Here is an 18,093-nt window from a genome sequence, read left to right as displayed (position 1 = left end):
TTGTTTTTTTGAAAAACTACAGTAACACTAATTTTACATTGAGGAGTACAATTTAAAGCGCAACGGCAAAGAGAAGGTTGGAAATGAATGGGGTAGGGGTGATAAAGGAGTCCCCCATCCTCGGTAAAATTAATTTACGAAGTAAACAAACTCAGGATTCACTAGTTAGTTTCTTTCTGAAGAAGCAAGGGAGAGGGAGGTGGCCGATCGGAAACCATGGGAGGCGGAGAAGCAGAGGACCCGCAGAGGCTAAAAGGAATTGCGGCGGCGGCGGCGTACGATTACGACAACGATCCACGCTGGGCGGATTACTGGTCAAACGTCCTTATTCCACCTCACATGGCCTCCCGCAGAGATGTGGTCAACCACTTCAAGCAGAAGTTCTACCAGCGATACGTCGTATAGTTTCTTGATTCTCGATCTATTTAACGCGCGCTATTTGGATGCTTTTTTCTACTGTTATCAATGGCTGTTAGTGCGACAGCTTTTTTGTTATTCAAATGATGTTGATGGTTTGAAGCCCAGGCATCAGTTGTTTGATTGCGGCAGCGCGAAGTTCTGATATTTCTAATTTCTTTGCCTAATGATGAGAATTTATTGCATTCTCAGTGGATTGAACTGTTCTTGGGGGTATTTAACCAAACCTGTCGGTATAGTGTGGATTCATTATAGATTTGTATACCATTGGGAGAGTTGGGCGGACAAATTATCTCATAGCCGTTACTTTGAAGATATGATTTCGTTTTTCATTGAGCTTCAGATCAATGACTTCCGTAAAATTTTAATGGTGTGTTGAATTTTTCTGATGCTTCTTGATGGCAATTCATTTTTAATTGACTTGTTATGCCGGATATCTAGGACCCTGATTTAATTGTGGAGCCAATAGGGGCCACCAGCACTTCACAGCCAGAAAGAACATCAGCTGCTTCAACTCAATCATCGTCATCATCAAATTCGTACACGAATACACGCCAGCGGAATTCAGGTCTTAACATTTAGTTCATTCTTGACCATTTGAGATGAGAATGAAGATTTACCCTTTAACATGGAAGTTTAAGGGCGTGTTCTTTGTTTTTTTGTTTTTTATGTTTTTTTTTTTTTTAAAGCTGAAAATAGCGGTTGGCTGTGAAATTTTACACGGAAATCGAGTGATGGATATGATGTTTTTAGCGGGAAAATTATATATTGATAGTAAAGAAATAGGGGGAAAAACACCCTAAATTGCCCCCACCTCATTTTACACGCACTGATAGATAATATAATTTAAACTGAGATATAGGGTCCTCAAGTGGAACATCAGGGGCATCAACAGCACCTCCTCCTGGTCCTCCTACAGCACTACGCTGGGATCGACAAACCATTCAATTTTCAGTTAATGCTTGGGTATGTTCTCTAACTCTGTTGGGGGCATTGAATATGAAACTACTTTGAAATCAGTATGTACAAACATAAAACCTTTCTCTAATTAATTTGTTATACAGTGCACTAAGACTGCAGTTTTAAATATAGATCCATTCTTTTAGGATGTGGAATGCTTTTTGTGTGAATTTAGGTTGTCAATATGAAATGCCAGCATTTTCTTTCAACGTTAACAATTCTAAGAGTCTCAAGAGTATAGTGTGGACCGATGTCTAATTGTTGCTTTGACTAGTGTATTGAACAAATTTTTGATGGCATGCTTTGCTACTAGGGAAATAATTCTAATTGATTCCTTGTATATACATTCAAGTCTAATGTAGGTAATTGATTGATTTTAATCATAAGATTTTGGAAAGTAGCGAGTGGGTGACATCAATGTACTTGTAAGCGAACAACAGATTGCTTAAGGGTAATTCCAATGATCAATGGATTCTGAGCCAATCACAAGATTTACAGGTTATTAAATGTACTGCAAATGGAGGTTGGCAGTGCAGTGAATAGAGTTTATGAAAATTTTCTCATTGGGGAAACAAATAGTTACTGTAATACCATGTAAAAAAAAAAAAGAATTGAAATGAAGTTTCTCATTTTTTAAAGAGGTTAGATATTTATTATATCCATGAGATGAACTAACTAGGAGACAATTCTAATTTGTTTCTTCTAAACATATTCAAGTTAACACCTAAATATAAGAAACCTCATGTCAAGAAGCCTTTACATCTGTATCTTCAAACTAGGAAATTATGCATGATACGAAGTTCACTGTTGATTCAAGACTATTATTGATGTACCTTGCTATTCAGCTACAAGTGATATTTTGTTTAGTCCATGCTTTGATGTCCACCTTTAGGAGCAAATAGCCTTGTGCTTATGCATATTTTCCTTCTTCTTGGCAGGTTCTTGTTGTGGCTGCTCTAGCTGTTTTCCCAATTGTGCCAAACAATCTCTCAAATCGAGCATACCGGCTTTCCTTCTTAGGGACTGCATGTTCTTCAATATATTCTTTGTATTCATTATATGGGGTAACGTCATGATACAAAATTTCTTTCTCCACAGCTTACCTTCTGTTTGCTAATATAGCTGTTGTTTGCAGAGACCAAGAGCATGGAACTTGCAGGCTTCGCAAGTATGGTTACAGTCAGTGATGGTTACCAAAGATTTTATCTACTCAATTTACAGCATCTCTTTCATCACTTCCCACCTGTGCCTTAAATGTCCGTATCTTCAAATATTAAACTCTAGTGTTTTCTGTTTTATGTTGTTCGCTTTATGTTTCTTTTCCATTTGTAAGGATATAATGTTTCTCATTTGATTTTTTCTTTTCAGTCGCTCTAATTCCTGTACTCTGTCGGACTCTTGAGCTTGTTGCAAAATTTCTGAGGCGTAACTTTACCAGATCCACCTTGTACAGGTGAGCAATGCTTCACACTCTAGTTAATGTTGTGGTTCAGCATCATGTTTTCAGCATTGAAATTGTCAGATAAGACCTATTTTATTGATCTCATTTATTGGTAGCTTTTGGATGTAGCTTTATGCATACACTTAACATTTTACTTAACTCAATGTCAGTGGAGTTCATGTCAGTGGAGTTCTGGGAATTTTTGAGATTATTCTTTCCATTGGAAGTTCATTGATTTGACAGATGTTGGGTTTAGCTGTGTTTTAAGGGATAAGGAAAAATTAAATAATATCCTGGCACACATCATTGTTGTAACTTCAAAGATCCGATGGGATTGGACTTTATTTGAAGTTTAATTGAGTTTGGATGTTGTTTGAGTTGGTTGTTGTAAGATGCTTAAACCATTGCATTGAAGTTTTAACTTAATTTCATTTTAAGCTTAGAGAAATATGTGTGGCTTGTGTCTTTTATTTCTTTTTTCTGGGGGTGGTAAGGGTATGGTAGGAAGGGCTGTGGTGTGAGTGGTTTTAAAGGGATTTACGTATCCAAGTTATTTGGAATATTTTTGACAATGTAGATCATAATGTTGTAGTGATAATGATTAGAGATTTAATATGTGTATTTATGTGGCTCTATATGTAGCAACGATCCGTTTAGATATGGTTTATTATTCACATGTCAATAGTTATGAAAAAGAATGTGCGGTGCTAGGTGTTTGACGTACAAGTTGTTTTAAAATGCAAAGCCAATATTGACCTTCATGTTATTATTACACTTTAATGTTACATTATTGTTTCTTTTGCGTATTGTGCCTATTGTGCTTGGAACTCTTACAGGAAGTACTTGGAAGAGGCTTGCGTTTGGGTAGAGTCGAACACATCAACTCTTGGCATTTTGTCATCACAAGCTGAAATTGGAAGTGGATTCCTTCTGATTATTTCTCTCTTCTCGTGAGCAATTTCTTCATTCCATTCCCTTCTCATCAGTTCATTGCAACATTTATGTAGACAAGTTATGCTGATCTGAATTCCAATGTTTATACGCAGGAGGCAGCGAAATATTATCCAAGCATTTATGTATTGGCAGGTGCGTCGCCCATGTCCAGTTCCAATACTAATTAAGTTCTAAACTTTCCATTTGCACGACTACATCTTTTCTATTTCGTGGCATTGCCTCTACCTCTTCTGAATTTTCTCAAACTTGGATTTTGCATTTTTGACTTCTAAGTGGTATTCTCCTTCTTTCAGCTTTTGAAGCTCATGTACCATGCTCCTGCCACGGCTGGTTACCATCAGAGTACATGGGCGAGCATCGGGCGAGCTGTGAATCCAATAATCCAGCGGAACATGCCGTCCTTGAACACTCCAATGTCAGCAATACAGAGATGGTGGTTCAGGTGAAAAAATAAAAAGGCAACTATAGGCAGAGGAAGACACCATTCTATCATGACCAGTAGCATTGCTTAGAATGACAAACTTCACACTTATGATCAATCCTGTAGACTTCTTAACTTGGTCAACCCCTCTGCTGTAATAATCACTCCCCTGTTTTCATCAAGAAGTATCTATCACTCTATCCGGGTACATGGGGATTGTTCCCACACATTTATTATGTTCCAGAATCTACAGATGCAGAGGATTCTAATGTACTTGTATGTTTAATTCTGTCATTTCACTACATCTTAGCATGTACCAAGTTTAATTCGGAAATGTTTGTCCCCAGAACATTCGAGCAATCATGGCCAGAGCAGACACTTTCTTGGAGGGCCCCAGCAGTTTGTTATGGGACACCTCATGTTAGACTGATTGAGGATTTTGTCGATTTTCTTACACCCGTAGCTGACTCTGCTGTTAGCCAAACCACAATTGAGATAAGATTTGGATTCGAGCAGAGGCATCGGATTCTCGTGTGGTCGGGATTGCATTTGCCGAATTTGGACGATGACCTTACAGCTGGATTTTCCATTACCTTGCTTCCGTGATTGAGATCCATGGCTGCAATTCGACGCTTCCCCACCGTTTATTTAGCCCAATTTTGCTTCCTGCAGTAAACCATCTCCATCATTGACGCATGCAGAATTTAATTTGATTAGGGTTTTTACCCATCCCCTGTTTTTTTGTCACTTTCCAGTTTAGAACAAACCTGCCAGCGATTTCCTGTGCGGCGTGGCGTGGGGTCACATTCAAATCTTCGCTCAACCCAATGCGAAATCTGACATTTGTCATTTCGGAACACCGGCCTCGTACCTGCTGATTTCGCTGTTCGGTCCATTGCTGATGGAGACGTCGTCGTCCTTGCCCGCGAGTCTTCTTGCCACCACCAATTCCGAAGGTAATAAAGCGGGAGAGATGGAAACCGAATCTCTGGTTAGGGTGTCGACTTTCCCTGTCGCTGCTTTAAACCAACAACGGCGAAGAAGATTTGGCAATAAAGCGGCATCTCTCGCAGATCGGCCTCGCCGGCAGCAGTCGTTCGGCCGTGACATTGGCCATGCTGCTGCTGAGACTTATCTGCTCACTCGGCTCAGTTTCAGACTGCTCAGTTATCTTGGGTATCATTCTTTATCCTCTTTTTTGCCTGGTCTTTCGTTTGATTTTGTGGCTTGATTTTGGGATCCCGCTTTTTTGCCTGGTTATCAGTTAATCTGATTGCTCTACATTTCGGACTATAGTGTAGTGTTGTTATTCAGGAAGAGTCTTTGATGCTTTACTGAAGTGAATCTAACATGATAGAATTCGTGCTGTTGACATTGCCTGATAGATGGGTTTGATCTTAGATAAGGAATGCCTAATTAGAAGGATGAGGAAATGCTTTTGATATGAAAATATGAACAACCTTGTTTGTAGCTGTTGCCTGAAATCTGACAATTTTGATCACCCCATTATGCTCGATTTCTACAAGTTGTGGGATGATGTTTTATGGTTCAGTTGATAGACATACTGAACTTGTTATGCTTCTCTACCAATTTGATCACTTTGTTCCCTGGGAGCAGAACATGTTCTTTTTTTTTTTTTTCCCTCCATCTTCATTTGTGTGGTGGTGTTTTTTACCTGAAACTTGGAGTATCTCTCTGTTTGAACAAGGCTTGAGAGTTGAGACAATCCATTTTAGTTAGCTGATGGTGTGTTAATCTTCATTAGTTTGGCTTTGATCAAGGTCGCTATTTTTAGTTGGTTATGTTCCTAATCATCCTTTTATTCAGGGTAGGCTATCGGTGGATTACAAGGTTACTAGCCTTAGCTCTCTATGCTATGCTTCTCATGCCCGGGTTTCTTCAAGGTAAATTCACAATAATTATGTGATTCTTTTAGCATAGAAACTGATTGAGATATCTTTGTCTATCCAATATTTGGATACGTCATGAGAAGGGATTATTTTTTCTTTTCTAATGCTTACTATCTCTCCTGCAACATTATAAGATGCCGCCCTTGTCTTTTTACATGTTGTTTAGAAGTTAAAAAGTATTTTAAAATGCATGCTGTTGCTTATGATTGAAAGCCGGCCAGGGCGGAAGGCTAATTGATAATAGCTTCACAATTATTTATTAATATGCTTTTTTGTAGTTGCATTCTGTTACTTCTTTTCAAGCCAAGTACGCCGAAGTATCGTATATGGTGATCAACCAAGGAATAGGTACACTTTGGTATTTATAAATATATATATATTATAATTCATATTTTCCTCCATTTTCGTTGGCTTCAACTTAATCATAACATCTCTTGCAGGTTGGATTTATATTTACCCTCATCCACATATGGTGATGATTTGAAGCCAGTAGTGATATTTGTAACTGGTGGGGCATGGATTATTGGGTGAGTAACATTTAATTGCCCTTAGCTTCTATTGAGAAAATCGAACCTCTTCTCATAGATATAAGGTGTCTGACTGTGTTTTCCAATTTGGTATCCCTAAAACTTGGTACAATGCCCGGAATGGTTGCTAGTCCAGTTCATTGAATTTGATTTGTGCATTTTTCCGATTTGCTACAATGTTGGTGGAATGTTAGTAAAATAGTTTTTATGCAGGTACAAGGCATGGGGTTCCCTCCTGGGATTACAATTGGCTGAAAGAGGAATCATGGTTGCTTCCATTGATTACAGGTACTTGACTGTCAAGCTCCGAGCCTTAGTCCCGGCCTTATTTATTGATCAAACTAGTTAATTTGCCGTCTGGTAAATGGGCATGTGATTAGGATTTCCTGTCAATACACACATTCATTCTTTGGCTGAATTGCAGAGGAATAAGCCTCTATGGTTAATCATAGAATAACTGAACTGAACAACAGTGCATGATGATTAGGCTGGAATCGACAAGTCCATAAATGAAATTCAATATTTCCAGTTTCTTCTATTTTTCTTTTCCCAAATTCATTGCTTTGTAAACAAGCTTGGATGTTTCTAATCTTTCCCACCATTTGTAAGTATATGCATGTATATGATTTGTATCCTTCAGCTGATTAAGTATACTTCTAATTGGCTGCAGAAATTTTCCTCAAGGAACAATCAGTGACATGGTTAATGATGTCTGTCAAGGGATTGCATTTGTAATGGAAAATATTATCGAATTTGGAGGAGACCCAAGCAAGTGAGTTGTCTCTTATCGAATGATGCTAGTATATGAATAATAAACAGCATAAGCATTTGGTCAATTGCCATGGTCCTAACTCAAATTCGTCGCTTATGCAGAATTTATCTAATGGGTCAATCTGCTGGAGCACATATCTCCGCTTGCGCTCTTTTACAGCAGGCAGTTAAGCAATCCAGAGGTGATCCCATTTCTTGGAGTGTGTCTCAAATAAGCGCATATTTTGGTTTGTCCGGAGGGTACGCGAATCACAGATTTCGTATTTTTTCTAAGTTACAAGATTATTTGAAATGCTCTCACATGGAAGTTCCTGAAATCCATTTCGACAGGTACAATTTACTCAAACTAGTTGATCATTTCCATGGCCGAGGCTTGTACCGCTCCATCTTTTTGAGGTAACAGATATCCAAACCTCACATATATTTAGACCTTACAATAATATCTTTGTTCCGCTGCCTCGTAACACTTTATATGCGACAGTATCATGGAAGGCGAGAAGGCATTGGAACAATTTTCTCCTGAAATGATCGTACGAAATCCAGGCTCAAGCGATGCAGTATCTCTGCTTCCGCACATTATTCTATTCCATGGCACGGGGGATTATTCCATCCCATGCGATGCAAGGTCCGTCTAATTTATATTTAACGACCGTATTCGCTGGCTGCTACTGTGATGTGCAAATCAGTCTTTACTATAACTAATCGAGAGCTTGATGATCCAATTTTCTTTTTGTTTCCGATCTAACTCAAAAGAAATTTCTTTGGCATCAGTAAAAAATTTGTTGAAGCACTCCGCAACGCCGGGGCTAAAGCAGATCTCGTCTTGTACGATGGAAAAACTCATACCGACTTATTTCTCCAAGTAAAGCCATCAATTATATCCTCCAGTTTCTTTTTTTTTTTCTTTGCCGTAAGCAATTTTGGTCATCAAAATATGCAGGATCCCCTGCGAGGAGGTAAAGACGATCTTTTCGACTATTTGGTAGACTTTATACATGCGGGCGACAAGGATGCTCTTGCCATGGATGCCGAGGCTCCTCCCCGGAAGCGCCTGGTTCCCGAATTGCTCCTGAGAATGGCCGGGCGAGTGAGTCCATTTTAGTCAGAACAAAATTCCTAGAATTCCCCGGCTCGATCGAAGTTGCGGCATGGTTCTTTGTGGTGGTGGTATGTATACTCTGATTAGACTTGGCCTGGTTTTTGCCTAATGCTACAGCTGGTTGTGATCTTCTTCACTAGAAAGACAGACGTGTTCATTCTTTTATGACCTTTTTTTTATAGCAGCTGCCATATTACAACGCCTATATAACTTGTTGGATTCTGACAAATTACAAAATCACCAATTCTTTTGTTCTCTCGCATAGTTTTGGAAGAATTTATGGATGTATGTATGTCCCGTAAATAGGGATCAACTCGGGTAAGTTGGGAATGGATTTTTGTTTATTTTAGAGGTTATATAATAAAAATATAAATAAAACATTTTTAGATTATAAATATTAATCACACAAGTTGAAATATTTTCAGCTGCATAACATCAATTTAAAAGGGATTCGCGTTAATAGTATATTTTTCAGTTGATTGTCAAAATTCATTCCAAAAATCCATCAAGATAAATAAGGGAGCATAATTTTATCTTAAAAACACAATTACAATAAAATAGAAAAATCAAAATAAACAAAACAATTTCGTATTCGCGCCAGTAACGAAGCAGTTAATTAACCGCTTCGAGGATGCAATGTTCGTCCACTCATTTGCTCTTGCGAGTTGGTTAGATCCATTCGGTGTTCCTCCATTACAATGTCCCCGCTTGCTCGAATTGCTTCCGCTGTAGTAGCAGCAAACTTTCTGTTGATTGCTCGGTTAATTTCTTCCACTGTGCCTCGGGGTCTTCAGAAATTTTCAGGTATGGTTTTGCCCCTTCCTCGCTACTTTTTTGTCAATTTTAACAATCCAGAGGTTTATACCCCACTTTTCTTGTGTCGAAAGAGCACACACATAAACTGGAAATATTTTTCAACGATAGCGTTGCCTTCAGGAATCGTTTTTTGTGTTTTCATTTTTTTGTTTTTTTGTTTTTTCAGTGGACGAACCTTCCAAGAGAACAACAGCTACAAGAATTATCAAGAACTTCATTGGAGATGATGGACGGATTTATGCTTGCTCAGGGAGAAACTTTTATGTCTTTGAAAGTAATGGTTCTATTGCGCGGAGAATATACCTAAAATACACCTGCAATGCTAATCTAGCTCCAGTTCATGAAGGATCAGGAAAGGTAAGGCTCTGGGCCGAATGTCTTTTCACTTACAAAATTTCCAGCATTTTTATGTTTGAAAATATCCTTGATGGACATCTAATTAGGTTAAAGATATAGGAGGTATACTTTCCGTTACTTGTCTGTATTATTTTGTGCTAACAATGTGATAAATTGTTTCCTCGTTGAGCACTATGAAACAAGCATAGGATACTGTTTGGTATAGCACTTTGAGGGCATTGTTAACATTTGAAAAGGATGTTGGCAGATATATGTGGTTGCAGAAAACAGAGTACTGAAACTTGATTATTCGAAAGTAGGAATTTCTGAACCGGCTGTAGAAGTATTCTTTGGTCCCGCACAAGGGAAAGATGGACCTGGGGAAATAATAGGTGTCTCTGCAAGCATATCCAGTTCGTGTGTGCTCATTACTGTAAAAAATCGCGGGCTCTTTGCATACAGGCTGAATGGGAGGCTCATGTGGAGTGCCGGTCCAGTGCTTTATCGGCATGGCTATCGCCAAGGTTGCAGGAAAAATATTACGAAGTGCTATTTTACATCAATGCCTATAATCGATCACTGTGAAGCAAGCATATTTGTAAGTTGCAGGATCCTTGATTTGTTCTCTTGGTGTTTTCTTTTTTGGGTGTGTTTGTTTGGGGGTTTGGATTTTGAGTTGGGATTTGAATAGTAAATTTTGAATTTGAATAGTTGTATGATGTGATATAAATAGGTATTGATGTGATGTTTTGAATGTAAAATTAATTTTTAGTATAATATAAAAAATGAAAAATAGGTGTTTGATTTGATGTTTTTGGGGGAAAAAAATTGGATAAATAGTAGAATTTTGTTAAAATTCTACAAACGAACACACCCTTTGTGTATTTGTGTTTTGATTTTTGGGTGAAATGGTTTTTGGATGTATGTTTTGCAGGTTTTGAACACTGTGGGGGAACTGTATTCGTTGTCTGTTCATGGTCCTAATTTTAAGTGGATCCAAGATCTTAGCTCATATGGAAATACTCTTGCAATTACTCCTGGAAACAATGGTCTTCTGTATGTTACTGTACCCGAATCAGCTCTTGTTCTTGCACTGAATGCTTCCACTGGGAATATCTTATGGCAAGGAAGTTTCGGGCCGCTAAGCTCCATAGATAATGAACCAGTTGTTGATGCAAATGGTATGGTGATGAGTCTGAAGTTACTTTAGATTGATTGATTATGATGTATACTTACAAAGTTGTTAGGAAATATTAGCCATAGTCCCTATTATCTTGTGGTAAATTGCTTAGTTGAGAACACTGCTTGTTCGATGATGCAGGTTGGATATCTTTTGGCTCATTGGATGGACATCTTTATTCATTTTCGCCAACGGGAGATCTCAGAAAGTTCCCAAGATCACCTAGTTTGGATTCTGTGATCCAAGTTAACCCTGTGCTTGATTGCTCCGGTTATGCACTTTACACTTCTACGACAAAAATGGAAGGAAAAAGTTCGCATACCATTGCAGAATACACTTATGTATCAGCTCTGAAGCCCAAAAATGTTGTCTTCACCTTACTTGTTCCGGCTTCCAGTTCCGTCTATTGGTCTGAAAGCGATCCTAGTAATTCCATCCGCCGGTTCTATTAATAAGAGCATTTGTTATCCCTATCACTCTTCTATAATAACGACTCGGCTTTTAAACTGCACAGGTAAATTCTTATTCAAGTTGTCTCAGACTGATCTGCAACTTTTTGTGTTGGATGAAAGAACTCTTCTATCATTCTTTGCAGCTTCAAGTAAGTCCCATTTTCATATTGGTTAAGACATTTGTTTTTCCAGAATCACCTGAAGATCTGTCTTTTGATTATGTAACTTTTTTGCCATTGTGCAGGAATTGGCAGTCCATTCCCTTGTTCATGTAATGCCCTTTTCATTGTTTTTACCTTATTTTGAAGCTCAGTTAAATTCATCCACAAGCACCATACATCATAATCATATATTGTTGCAACTTTTGTCTTTGATCTAGACAAGAAACTCGAATCTAGCTGCCTGCAAGTCGAGCCCGAGAGTGAGCCTATCTACACAGGTAAGAACTAGTGTCCACCAAGTTCTTGCATCCTTGTTCTTGTGAAAATCCATTTCCCTTTTTTCCAGGCAATGGGAGGACAATCATCATGTTCCTGGCAATCGAATCAGTAGCATTGTTACTACTAGCTGGAGCCGTGCGATTCTGCTGCATTTTTTGGAAGAAGAAGAAGGTTCAAGATCAGAACCTGGGAAAGTTCCTGGACAAGAGAGTAAGGATAAGGATAGCATTCCTTTCATTTGCAGCACTGAAATTGATTTGATTGCCATTTTTTAGTCCCTTTTCTTGCTCTTTCTCCATCCAGAGATCTCTACAATCACAAGAGAAAGCATTGGATCATATGATCACAGAGCTGCAGCGAAAAGCTTCAGAAGATGCAAATGGAGTGCTGGAAACACTAAGCGATTTGGTGAGAGGACGAGAAGACATCAGGCGAAGGCTCTCGACAACTTACAGCTTAGGAAGGGACACAAATGAAACACACCCCAATTCCAAATCACGCCTCCTCCCTTTGTACGAAGGAACGAGCCAAAGCCATAGCCAGAGCCAGAGCCATTCCTTGGAAGGCGTAGGGGGCGGCAGCAGTGTGTCGATATCTCAGACTCAGAGCAGCAGCAGTTCAGGGGAGTATAGTAAAAGAGACGAGTTCATGGTGATGCTTAAAGCCAAAGGAAAAGCTGTTGTTGCCGAAGAAGAAGAAGAAGGCGAAAGCGAAAGTGAAGCCACCTCTAATGGTGGGAGAAGGTAAGGTGCAGCCAATGGCTGTTGTTCGAGTTGAGGAGGATTGAAGATCATCCATCTGTGATGCCGCTGAGTTTCATTGTTCACGAATTGTTCATTCAGGGAGGAGATGGAGGAGGTGGAACTGCCATTGATTGATGATGATGATGAAGAAAAGGCTCTCTCTCTCAAATCAACTCGTAAGGGTAGAAGAAGATCGAGGAGAAAGAGGTATGTATGTCCATACCTAACTCTATCCCAACTGCTTTGAACAATATTTATATTTATAATTTTAATATAGTTAATGCCATATGATAGTTTCCTTTTCTTAATTCTATACTAGCATATATCTATGATATTATAAATTTATTATAAAAATATTTTAATGTTGTTAATAAATTATGATTGTTATTAGAATCATAAAATATATATATATATATTTAATGAGCAAATAGAAAATATATATGTATTTGACGGGATGTTTGAATTTTGATGAAAAAATTTTAAATTTAAATAATTATTTCATATTATATATATGAATATTAATTTGAGATTTTATATATATATATATTAATAAGAATAATAATATGATTGATGGCATACATAGTTTTATTTTATTAATTCTGTTACACAATAATATTCTAAAATGTTGGTAATAAATTTTGATTGCTAAAAATATATTTGTGTCTCTTTGAAGTTTGAATTTTAAATTTTAAATTTAAAATTAAAATAATTATATGATAAATTAAAATAATTATATGATGAATTATATATATATAGATAATAATATAATATTTTTAGTAAATTAATTTTTAATATAATATAATATTAAATATTAAATATTTAATTTGATTCGAATGAAAATTTTGATTAATAAAAGATTTGGTAATTTTTTTTTGTAAAATCACATCCGTAATTTGTGGTATGGGCGGGCAATATCAAATACATATCCAATAATATACACTGTATTGTAATGTGAATTATTACTGTTATATATATAAACTTTATGAATAATAATAATAATAATAAAATAGCGATTAGATGATTAATAATTTAATCCTAGCTGTATTCGTATCATCATGTTATTCCTATTTTTAACATAAATTCGGATACGATACGAAAATCGGACTATAAAAGTCAAAGGTACGGACGGGCAGGGCAGCGTACTGCGAATAGCGAAGGGTCGTGCCTTTACCATCTCACAGTCTCCACCTCTCTGTGTCGGGCGCCATCTTCATTTAGATTCCGATTCCGATTCCTCAGGGCTGCGGAGGCTTTGTCGGCTGTACCTGCTTGCTTGCTTCTTGCTCGACCTTCAGAAGAAATTCTCGGCATTCGGACACCCCTAATTTGTTGGTGAGTTTGTTGCCCTAATACTGATTTCTTGATTTCCCTCCCTCGGGGCAAGTCCCTCTCAATTTGTAATTCAAGCGCGCGATATTCAATTTAGGAGTGCCCTGAGTTTTGTATGTGGTTTAGTTTAATTACAGATTTTCAAGGTTTTAGATTATCCTGAGTGCGTGCTGTGCTGCGAAGTCGATTTCTCATACTTTGCTGATTTGTTGGATTGATGTGTCTCGAAACGTTGTTTCTTCAGATTGATTGTTTTATCTTTGGGGTTTTGTAGGATTGGTGTCTGGAAAGTTCATCCTTTGATGTGTGTCTCTGTGTTGGGCAGCTCCGGCTCAGATTTTCAATTCGAATTCCTGAAAATGTTGGATGTTAACTTGGAAAATGGAAACTTATTTGATTATGATTCGTCCTTTGTTTATAAACTCGAGTTTCTCATGCCAATTACACATTTGCAACTGACAAGTGGGATTATTGTTGGATCTTTATTTTTTCTTTTTCACGTCTTGAGTTTTCTAGCATATATAATGTAGGTTTGTAGTTTTGTGGCATGTATATGTATTATCCATAGCCAATAAGCCAGTGATCTTCGGAATGATCCTATTAGGAAACTTTATGTAATGTGAAAGGAATGGATTTTGTGAGCTGCTATTGGGGAATAAAAAGTTTAACTAACATAGTTCGCTACGGCCACGTGTTACTGGGAATTAAATACTCCTATTCCTATGTTAAAGACACGCGCCTCACGTGTATTGACAGAAGTTGTTGAATGATCAATCTATATGTTGGTTGAAGTGTTTTTGATGCATAAATGCTTATTCGATAAATATAAAATCTTTTGACACCTGTAAGTTTCTTCTGCATTTGGCAGTATTTTATTCGCCTGTGAAGTTTCTTACTGCCCTATTATTTTTTCCCAGAACAGATATTCTCCGATGGATGCTGAGGATTTTATGGAACTTCCCGGTCCCAGTAGTTTAGGGCATGGGAGCGAGAATGATACTCCGTCTGCATTTGGCCATGACTCTAAAAATTCTGGTTCTCTACCTCCGAACTTGCAGTTAATGGATGAGGTTAATGGTGAGAACCCAACAATATTAAATGGATTACATGTGACCATGGAAACTTCAGTGCTATCTGAGACTGAAAAGGAAGCAGATATGAACCCTGAAGTCCAGCCAGTTTGTGTCGAAATGACAAAATCAGTTAAGATACAAGAAGAAAAGTCATCCATCAGCTCTACACACACATTGGTTGCTCACAGTGAATTCGTTTCCAATCTTGAGAAAGATGATCCCCTTTTGAGTAAGGACAAGAAAGATGCTAGTTGTATCCTTTGTGTGTTATTTTGTTATACTTAGATTTCAGCCTTGCTAAATATAAATGAGAATTCATGAGATTTGTTTCCTGTGTTATGTTCTTTCTTCTTCTAAGGGATCGCCGAACCACCTGGTTCATAGTTTTATGCTTTCCATAACTTGACTTTTCAGATGTTTCTGGGGTTAAGAGACCTCGAATGATTGTTGATGAGCAGCAACCTTCAGTGCATATAATATTTAACTCTTTGCCCAGGTATGATGTTCTTAATTTGCATCTATTGTCTGAATAGATATGGAGAGCAATAAACTTCAATATTTTTCTCAGAAAAAGTAAACAAAAACTTGAAGAGCTACTAAAGCAGTGGTCGCATTGGCATTCACAGAGCTTCTTGCCATCAGATGTGAGCTGCTTCTTTACATTTATGTATATATATATATATATATATATCATTTTTATGTTTGCTTGTGAGGCCTCGTATTTCCTTTTACCGTCATTGATTACAATGATGAAGCTGATGTTTACTTTCTACTCAGGATTCAAGTGTAATTACGGAATCTGGAGAAGAGACCTACTTTCCTGCTCTTCATGTTGGCGTGGATAACCCTTCTTCTGTTGTATGATTCTCTTCTTCTTTTATGTTTTCGTAAAAAGGCTTGTTCACTTGACATATTCTTAGATACATGTATATTCATAATCCACATCATTTAGCTGCTTGGAATAATTTGCTAGAACATCTCCTGGAGATCTATACATTTCATTTTCACTATAGAACTGCAAGGAAAATGATTTAAATGTGCTTTTATGCGTCATTAAAAGCTTGTATATTAAGAAGCAACATAATAAATTGGATTTTCTCATTCCTTTTAGATTCACGCCCTTCAAGAATTAGGTGGGGGTACTATAGCAGAACTTTTAATCTCATGACAGAATATATGAAAATAGAAGTTAATGTCAAATAACTTAAGCCTCAACCTAATTCAAATGAAGGTTTCCATCAGTTTCTTTTTCCCAAAAGTTATGCGAATGAAGGTTTCCATGCATTGTATTAGAAATTTTTATTTTGGTCACCCAAATTATGATGCATTTCTTATTATAGTCTATGGAAATAGTCCATGGATGCCCTATATCTTACAATGATTAGCTGGAAACTTGTTTTGCTATGAACTTATGGTTGTTCCATTTACAAACTTTATGAAGACCTATTGGGTGGATAACCAAACAAGGACGCGACCAAATAAGGAGTTTACACCATTGGATGACACCTCTGTTCCTCTATATGATCGTGGATATTCTTTAGCTTTGACTTCAGCTGGTGGTTCCGGTGGTACGGATGGGTATGTTCATTTCAATGTATTTCAATTTTGGAAGTATTTAATTTTTTGTTTCCCTTGGTATGCCCCTATGAAGTTTTTTGCTTTCTCTATTCTTACTCTTATCAATTTTTCTTATAAACCAATTTTGTTTTACACTTATTTGTTGGGTGTGTTTTTATATTTGTGACGCAATGAATGGTGTAAAACCACCAGAATTACTAATAATGGAAGAAAGCCTGGCACTACCTTTAAGTTCTCTGCCAAAAATCTCTCTTACAAAATTTTTTACAGTTTGTAGATTATAGGCGATTATCATCGTTAGTCGTTAGATCCGTGGTGCATTATGGATTAGTTGGTGAAACATGAAGAGCTAAATATCATTCAACTATCTTTCTTGTGTGCTAATTCTTGTTTTGTTATTTATAATAAAATTTTTGCTCCATTTATCTTCATTTCCTGCAGTGGAGGGGAAGAACTGGATAGTTCTCGTTGTTTCAACTGTGGCTCGTACAACCATGCACTGAAAAGTTGCCCCAAACCTCGCAATAATGCTGCTGTCAATAATGCTCGGAAACTCCACAAGTCTCGAAGGACTCAACAAGCCAATTCTCATAATACTACTCGATATTATCAGAGTCCCAAAGTAGGAAAATATGATGGCTTGATTCCGGGTGTACTTCATGCTGAGACACGTGAAGCCTTGGGCATTGGGGTAAGAAGATAAACTCTATCACTCAAAGCGTACTCGCCTGCACCTTCATGAAATTACTATTATGGTGTTTGTCGATTGAATTAATGCTGAATCTCTTGTAGGGTATCTTATGCGTTTTTTTATTTGTACTTTGTAGAAGCTTGATCCACCTCCATGGCTTAACAGAATGCGAGAATTAGGATACCCACCAGGCTACCTAGGTAAAATTTGAGGATAGTATGATGTGATTTCATTGTATGCTCATATGAGCTGGTGCAATCTACAATCTTTGTATTGTTGAGTTCTTCTCATATGTTTGGCTTGATTTTGCAGTTGTTGAAGTAAATGAAGAGGATCAGCCATCAGGTCTTACAATTTTTGGCGAAGAGGATACTAAGGAAGAAGGCGAAGAAGGTGAAATTCTAGATGTAGGCCTCCCCAAGCCATCTAAAATGTCTGTCAAGTTTCCAGGGATAAATGCCCCAATACCAGAAAATGCAGACGAAAGACTTTGGGCGTCACCCAGCCCTTTTAATTCTCATCAGCATAGGGATGATCCAAAGTGGAGGTACAATCACCATCCGACTGAACATCTGACCCGATGGCGTCATTCTGAGCATAGGTGGTCGTCAAAAGGGCTGGACGATGAGGGCCCTCCCGGCTGTGAGCCAGGAACAAGTCCCTCATTGTCCTATCATCTTCGAAGATACAGTGATACCAACAATGCCAATAATTATTACTCTCGTAGTCCACAAGACAGCCCGGCAACACCCTGGAATTCTCTCTATAACCGGTCGTCGTCTTTCAGACACAGGTAGAACTATGTGGTCGTCGTCTTCTCTCTATAGCCGGTTGTGTTGGCGGTAGCCAAGATCAGCTAGCTAACTAATCAGAAACTGTTGGAGATGGGCTGCCACCATGTTAGACAGATGGTTGATGAACTGTAGTCTGATCTGATTGAGGATTGATTCGCTGC

At 37.8% G+C, this 18,093-nt stretch overlaps 4 protein-coding genes across 9 annotated transcripts; all 4 read left to right on the top strand.

Annotated features, from left to right (window-relative positions):
* The first annotated feature begins 76 nt into the window (after positions 1-76).
* On the top strand, positions 77-4,487 carry LOC127243269 (uncharacterized). 2 transcript variants are annotated; one of them, XM_051263214.1, is made up of 9 exons: positions 77-399; positions 859-985; positions 1,280-1,383; positions 2,316-2,441; positions 2,513-2,633; positions 2,746-2,830; positions 3,655-3,768; positions 3,865-3,904; positions 4,066-4,420. In XM_051263214.1, the coding sequence occupies exons 1-9, from the start codon at positions 217-219 to the stop codon at positions 4,216-4,218; spliced, it is 1,053 nt and encodes a 350-aa protein (XP_051119171.1). In that variant the 5' UTR covers positions 77-216; the 3' UTR covers positions 4,219-4,420. The 2 variants fall into 2 exon arrangements, with proteins under 2 accessions (XP_051119171.1, XP_051119162.1); XM_051263205.1 differs by lacking the exon at positions 77-399 and adding an exon at positions 408-787 and having other exon boundaries at positions 4,066-4,487.
* Positions 4,488-4,646: 159 nt separating this feature from the next.
* On the top strand, positions 4,647-8,693 carry LOC127243205 (probable isoprenylcysteine alpha-carbonyl methylesterase ICMEL2). Of its 3 annotated transcripts, XM_051263114.1 has the most exons (12): positions 4,647-4,864; positions 4,949-5,369; positions 6,021-6,097; positions 6,382-6,451; positions 6,544-6,630; positions 6,844-6,918; positions 7,301-7,402; positions 7,504-7,641; positions 7,732-7,797; positions 7,883-8,026; positions 8,173-8,263; positions 8,342-8,693. In XM_051263114.1, the coding sequence occupies exons 2-12, from the start codon at positions 5,095-5,097 to the stop codon at positions 8,501-8,503; spliced, it is 1,287 nt and encodes a 428-aa protein (XP_051119071.1). In that variant the 5' UTR covers positions 4,647-4,864; positions 4,949-5,094; the 3' UTR covers positions 8,504-8,693. The 3 variants fall into 3 exon arrangements, with proteins under 3 accessions (XP_051119071.1, XP_051119062.1, XP_051119077.1); XM_051263105.1 differs by having other exon boundaries at positions 4,647-5,369; XM_051263120.1 differs by lacking the exon at positions 4,647-4,864 and having other exon boundaries at positions 5,166-5,369; positions 6,026-6,097.
* A 151-nt stretch (positions 8,694-8,844) lies between these two features.
* Positions 8,845-14,943, top strand: LOC127243103 (protein GAMETE EXPRESSED 3). 3 transcript variants are annotated; one of them, XM_051262972.1, is made up of 13 exons: positions 8,845-9,304; positions 9,483-9,673; positions 9,921-10,250; positions 10,587-10,833; positions 10,974-11,258; positions 11,347-11,433; positions 11,529-11,555; positions 11,664-11,723; positions 11,792-11,934; positions 12,028-12,467; positions 12,567-12,674; positions 13,581-13,799; positions 14,719-14,943. In XM_051262972.1, coding segments are annotated over exons 1-13 (2,244 nt in total). In that variant the 5' UTR covers positions 8,845-9,198; the 3' UTR covers positions 14,720-14,943. The 3 variants fall into 3 exon arrangements, with proteins under 3 accessions (XP_051118929.1, XP_051118939.1, XP_051118946.1); XM_051262982.1 differs by having other exon boundaries at positions 14,714-14,943; XM_051262989.1 differs by lacking the exon at positions 8,845-9,304 and having other exon boundaries at positions 9,582-9,673; positions 9,973-10,250.
* LOC127242217 (uncharacterized) lies at positions 14,729-17,935 on the top strand. The gene is made up of 8 exons (XM_051261680.1): positions 14,729-15,122; positions 15,284-15,365; positions 15,438-15,513; positions 15,647-15,727; positions 16,311-16,447; positions 16,889-17,138; positions 17,275-17,338; positions 17,451-17,935. The coding sequence occupies exons 1-8, from the start codon at positions 14,729-14,731 to the stop codon at positions 17,933-17,935; spliced, it is 1,569 nt and encodes a 522-aa protein (XP_051117637.1).
* The last annotated feature ends 158 nt before the right edge of the window (positions 17,936-18,093 follow it).

This window comes from Andrographis paniculata, unplaced genomic scaffold, assembly GCF_009805555.1.
Source record: "Andrographis paniculata isolate CXL003 unplaced genomic scaffold, ASM980555v1 Contig19END, whole genome shotgun sequence".
Taxonomy (NCBI): domain Eukaryota; kingdom Viridiplantae; phylum Streptophyta; class Magnoliopsida; order Lamiales; family Acanthaceae; genus Andrographis; species Andrographis paniculata.
The sequence above is the reverse complement of the archived record's forward strand: the minus strand, read 5'-3'. Positions and strand labels throughout refer to the sequence as shown.

Excerpts from the sequence above, each read along its gene's own strand:
- LOC127242217 (XM_051261680.1), top strand. The coding sequence starts at position 14,729 with ATGGATGCTGAGGATTTTATGGAACTTCCCGGTCCCAGTAGTTTAGGG. Across the intron at positions 15,366-15,437 it reads ATATTTAACTCTTTGCCCAG|AAAAAGTAAACAAAAACTTG; the intron begins GTATGATGTTCT and ends TATTTTTCTCAG. Across the intron at positions 16,448-16,888 it reads GGTTCCGGTGGTACGGATGG|TGGAGGGGAAGAACTGGATA; the intron begins GTATGTTCATTT and ends CATTTCCTGCAG.
- LOC127243269 (XM_051263205.1), top strand. The coding sequence starts at position 584 with ATGATGAGAATTTATTGCATTCTCAGTGGATTGAACTGTTCTTGGGGG. Across the intron at positions 1,384-2,315 it reads AATTTTCAGTTAATGCTTGG|GTTCTTGTTGTGGCTGCTCT; the intron begins GTATGTTCTCTA and ends TCTTCTTGGCAG. Across the intron at positions 3,769-3,864 it reads CTGATTATTTCTCTCTTCTC|GAGGCAGCGAAATATTATCC; the intron begins GTGAGCAATTTC and ends GTTTATACGCAG.
- LOC127243103 (XM_051262972.1), top strand. The coding sequence starts at position 9,199 with ATGTCCCCGCTTGCTCGAATTGCTTCCGCTGTAGTAGCAGCAAACTTT. Across the intron at positions 9,305-9,482 it reads GGGTCTTCAGAAATTTTCAG|TGGACGAACCTTCCAAGAGA; the intron begins GTATGGTTTTGC and ends TTGTTTTTTCAG. Across the intron at positions 12,468-12,566 it reads ACCTCTAATGGTGGGAGAAG|GGAGGAGATGGAGGAGGTGG; the intron begins GTAAGGTGCAGC and ends TTGTTCATTCAG.
- LOC127243205 (XM_051263114.1), top strand. The coding sequence starts at position 5,095 with ATGGAGACGTCGTCGTCCTTGCCCGCGAGTCTTCTTGCCACCACCAAT. Across the intron at positions 6,631-6,843 it reads GGTGGGGCATGGATTATTGG|GTACAAGGCATGGGGTTCCC; the intron begins GTGAGTAACATT and ends GTTTTTATGCAG. Across the intron at positions 7,798-7,882 it reads TACCGCTCCATCTTTTTGAG|TATCATGGAAGGCGAGAAGG; the intron begins GTAACAGATATC and ends TATATGCGACAG.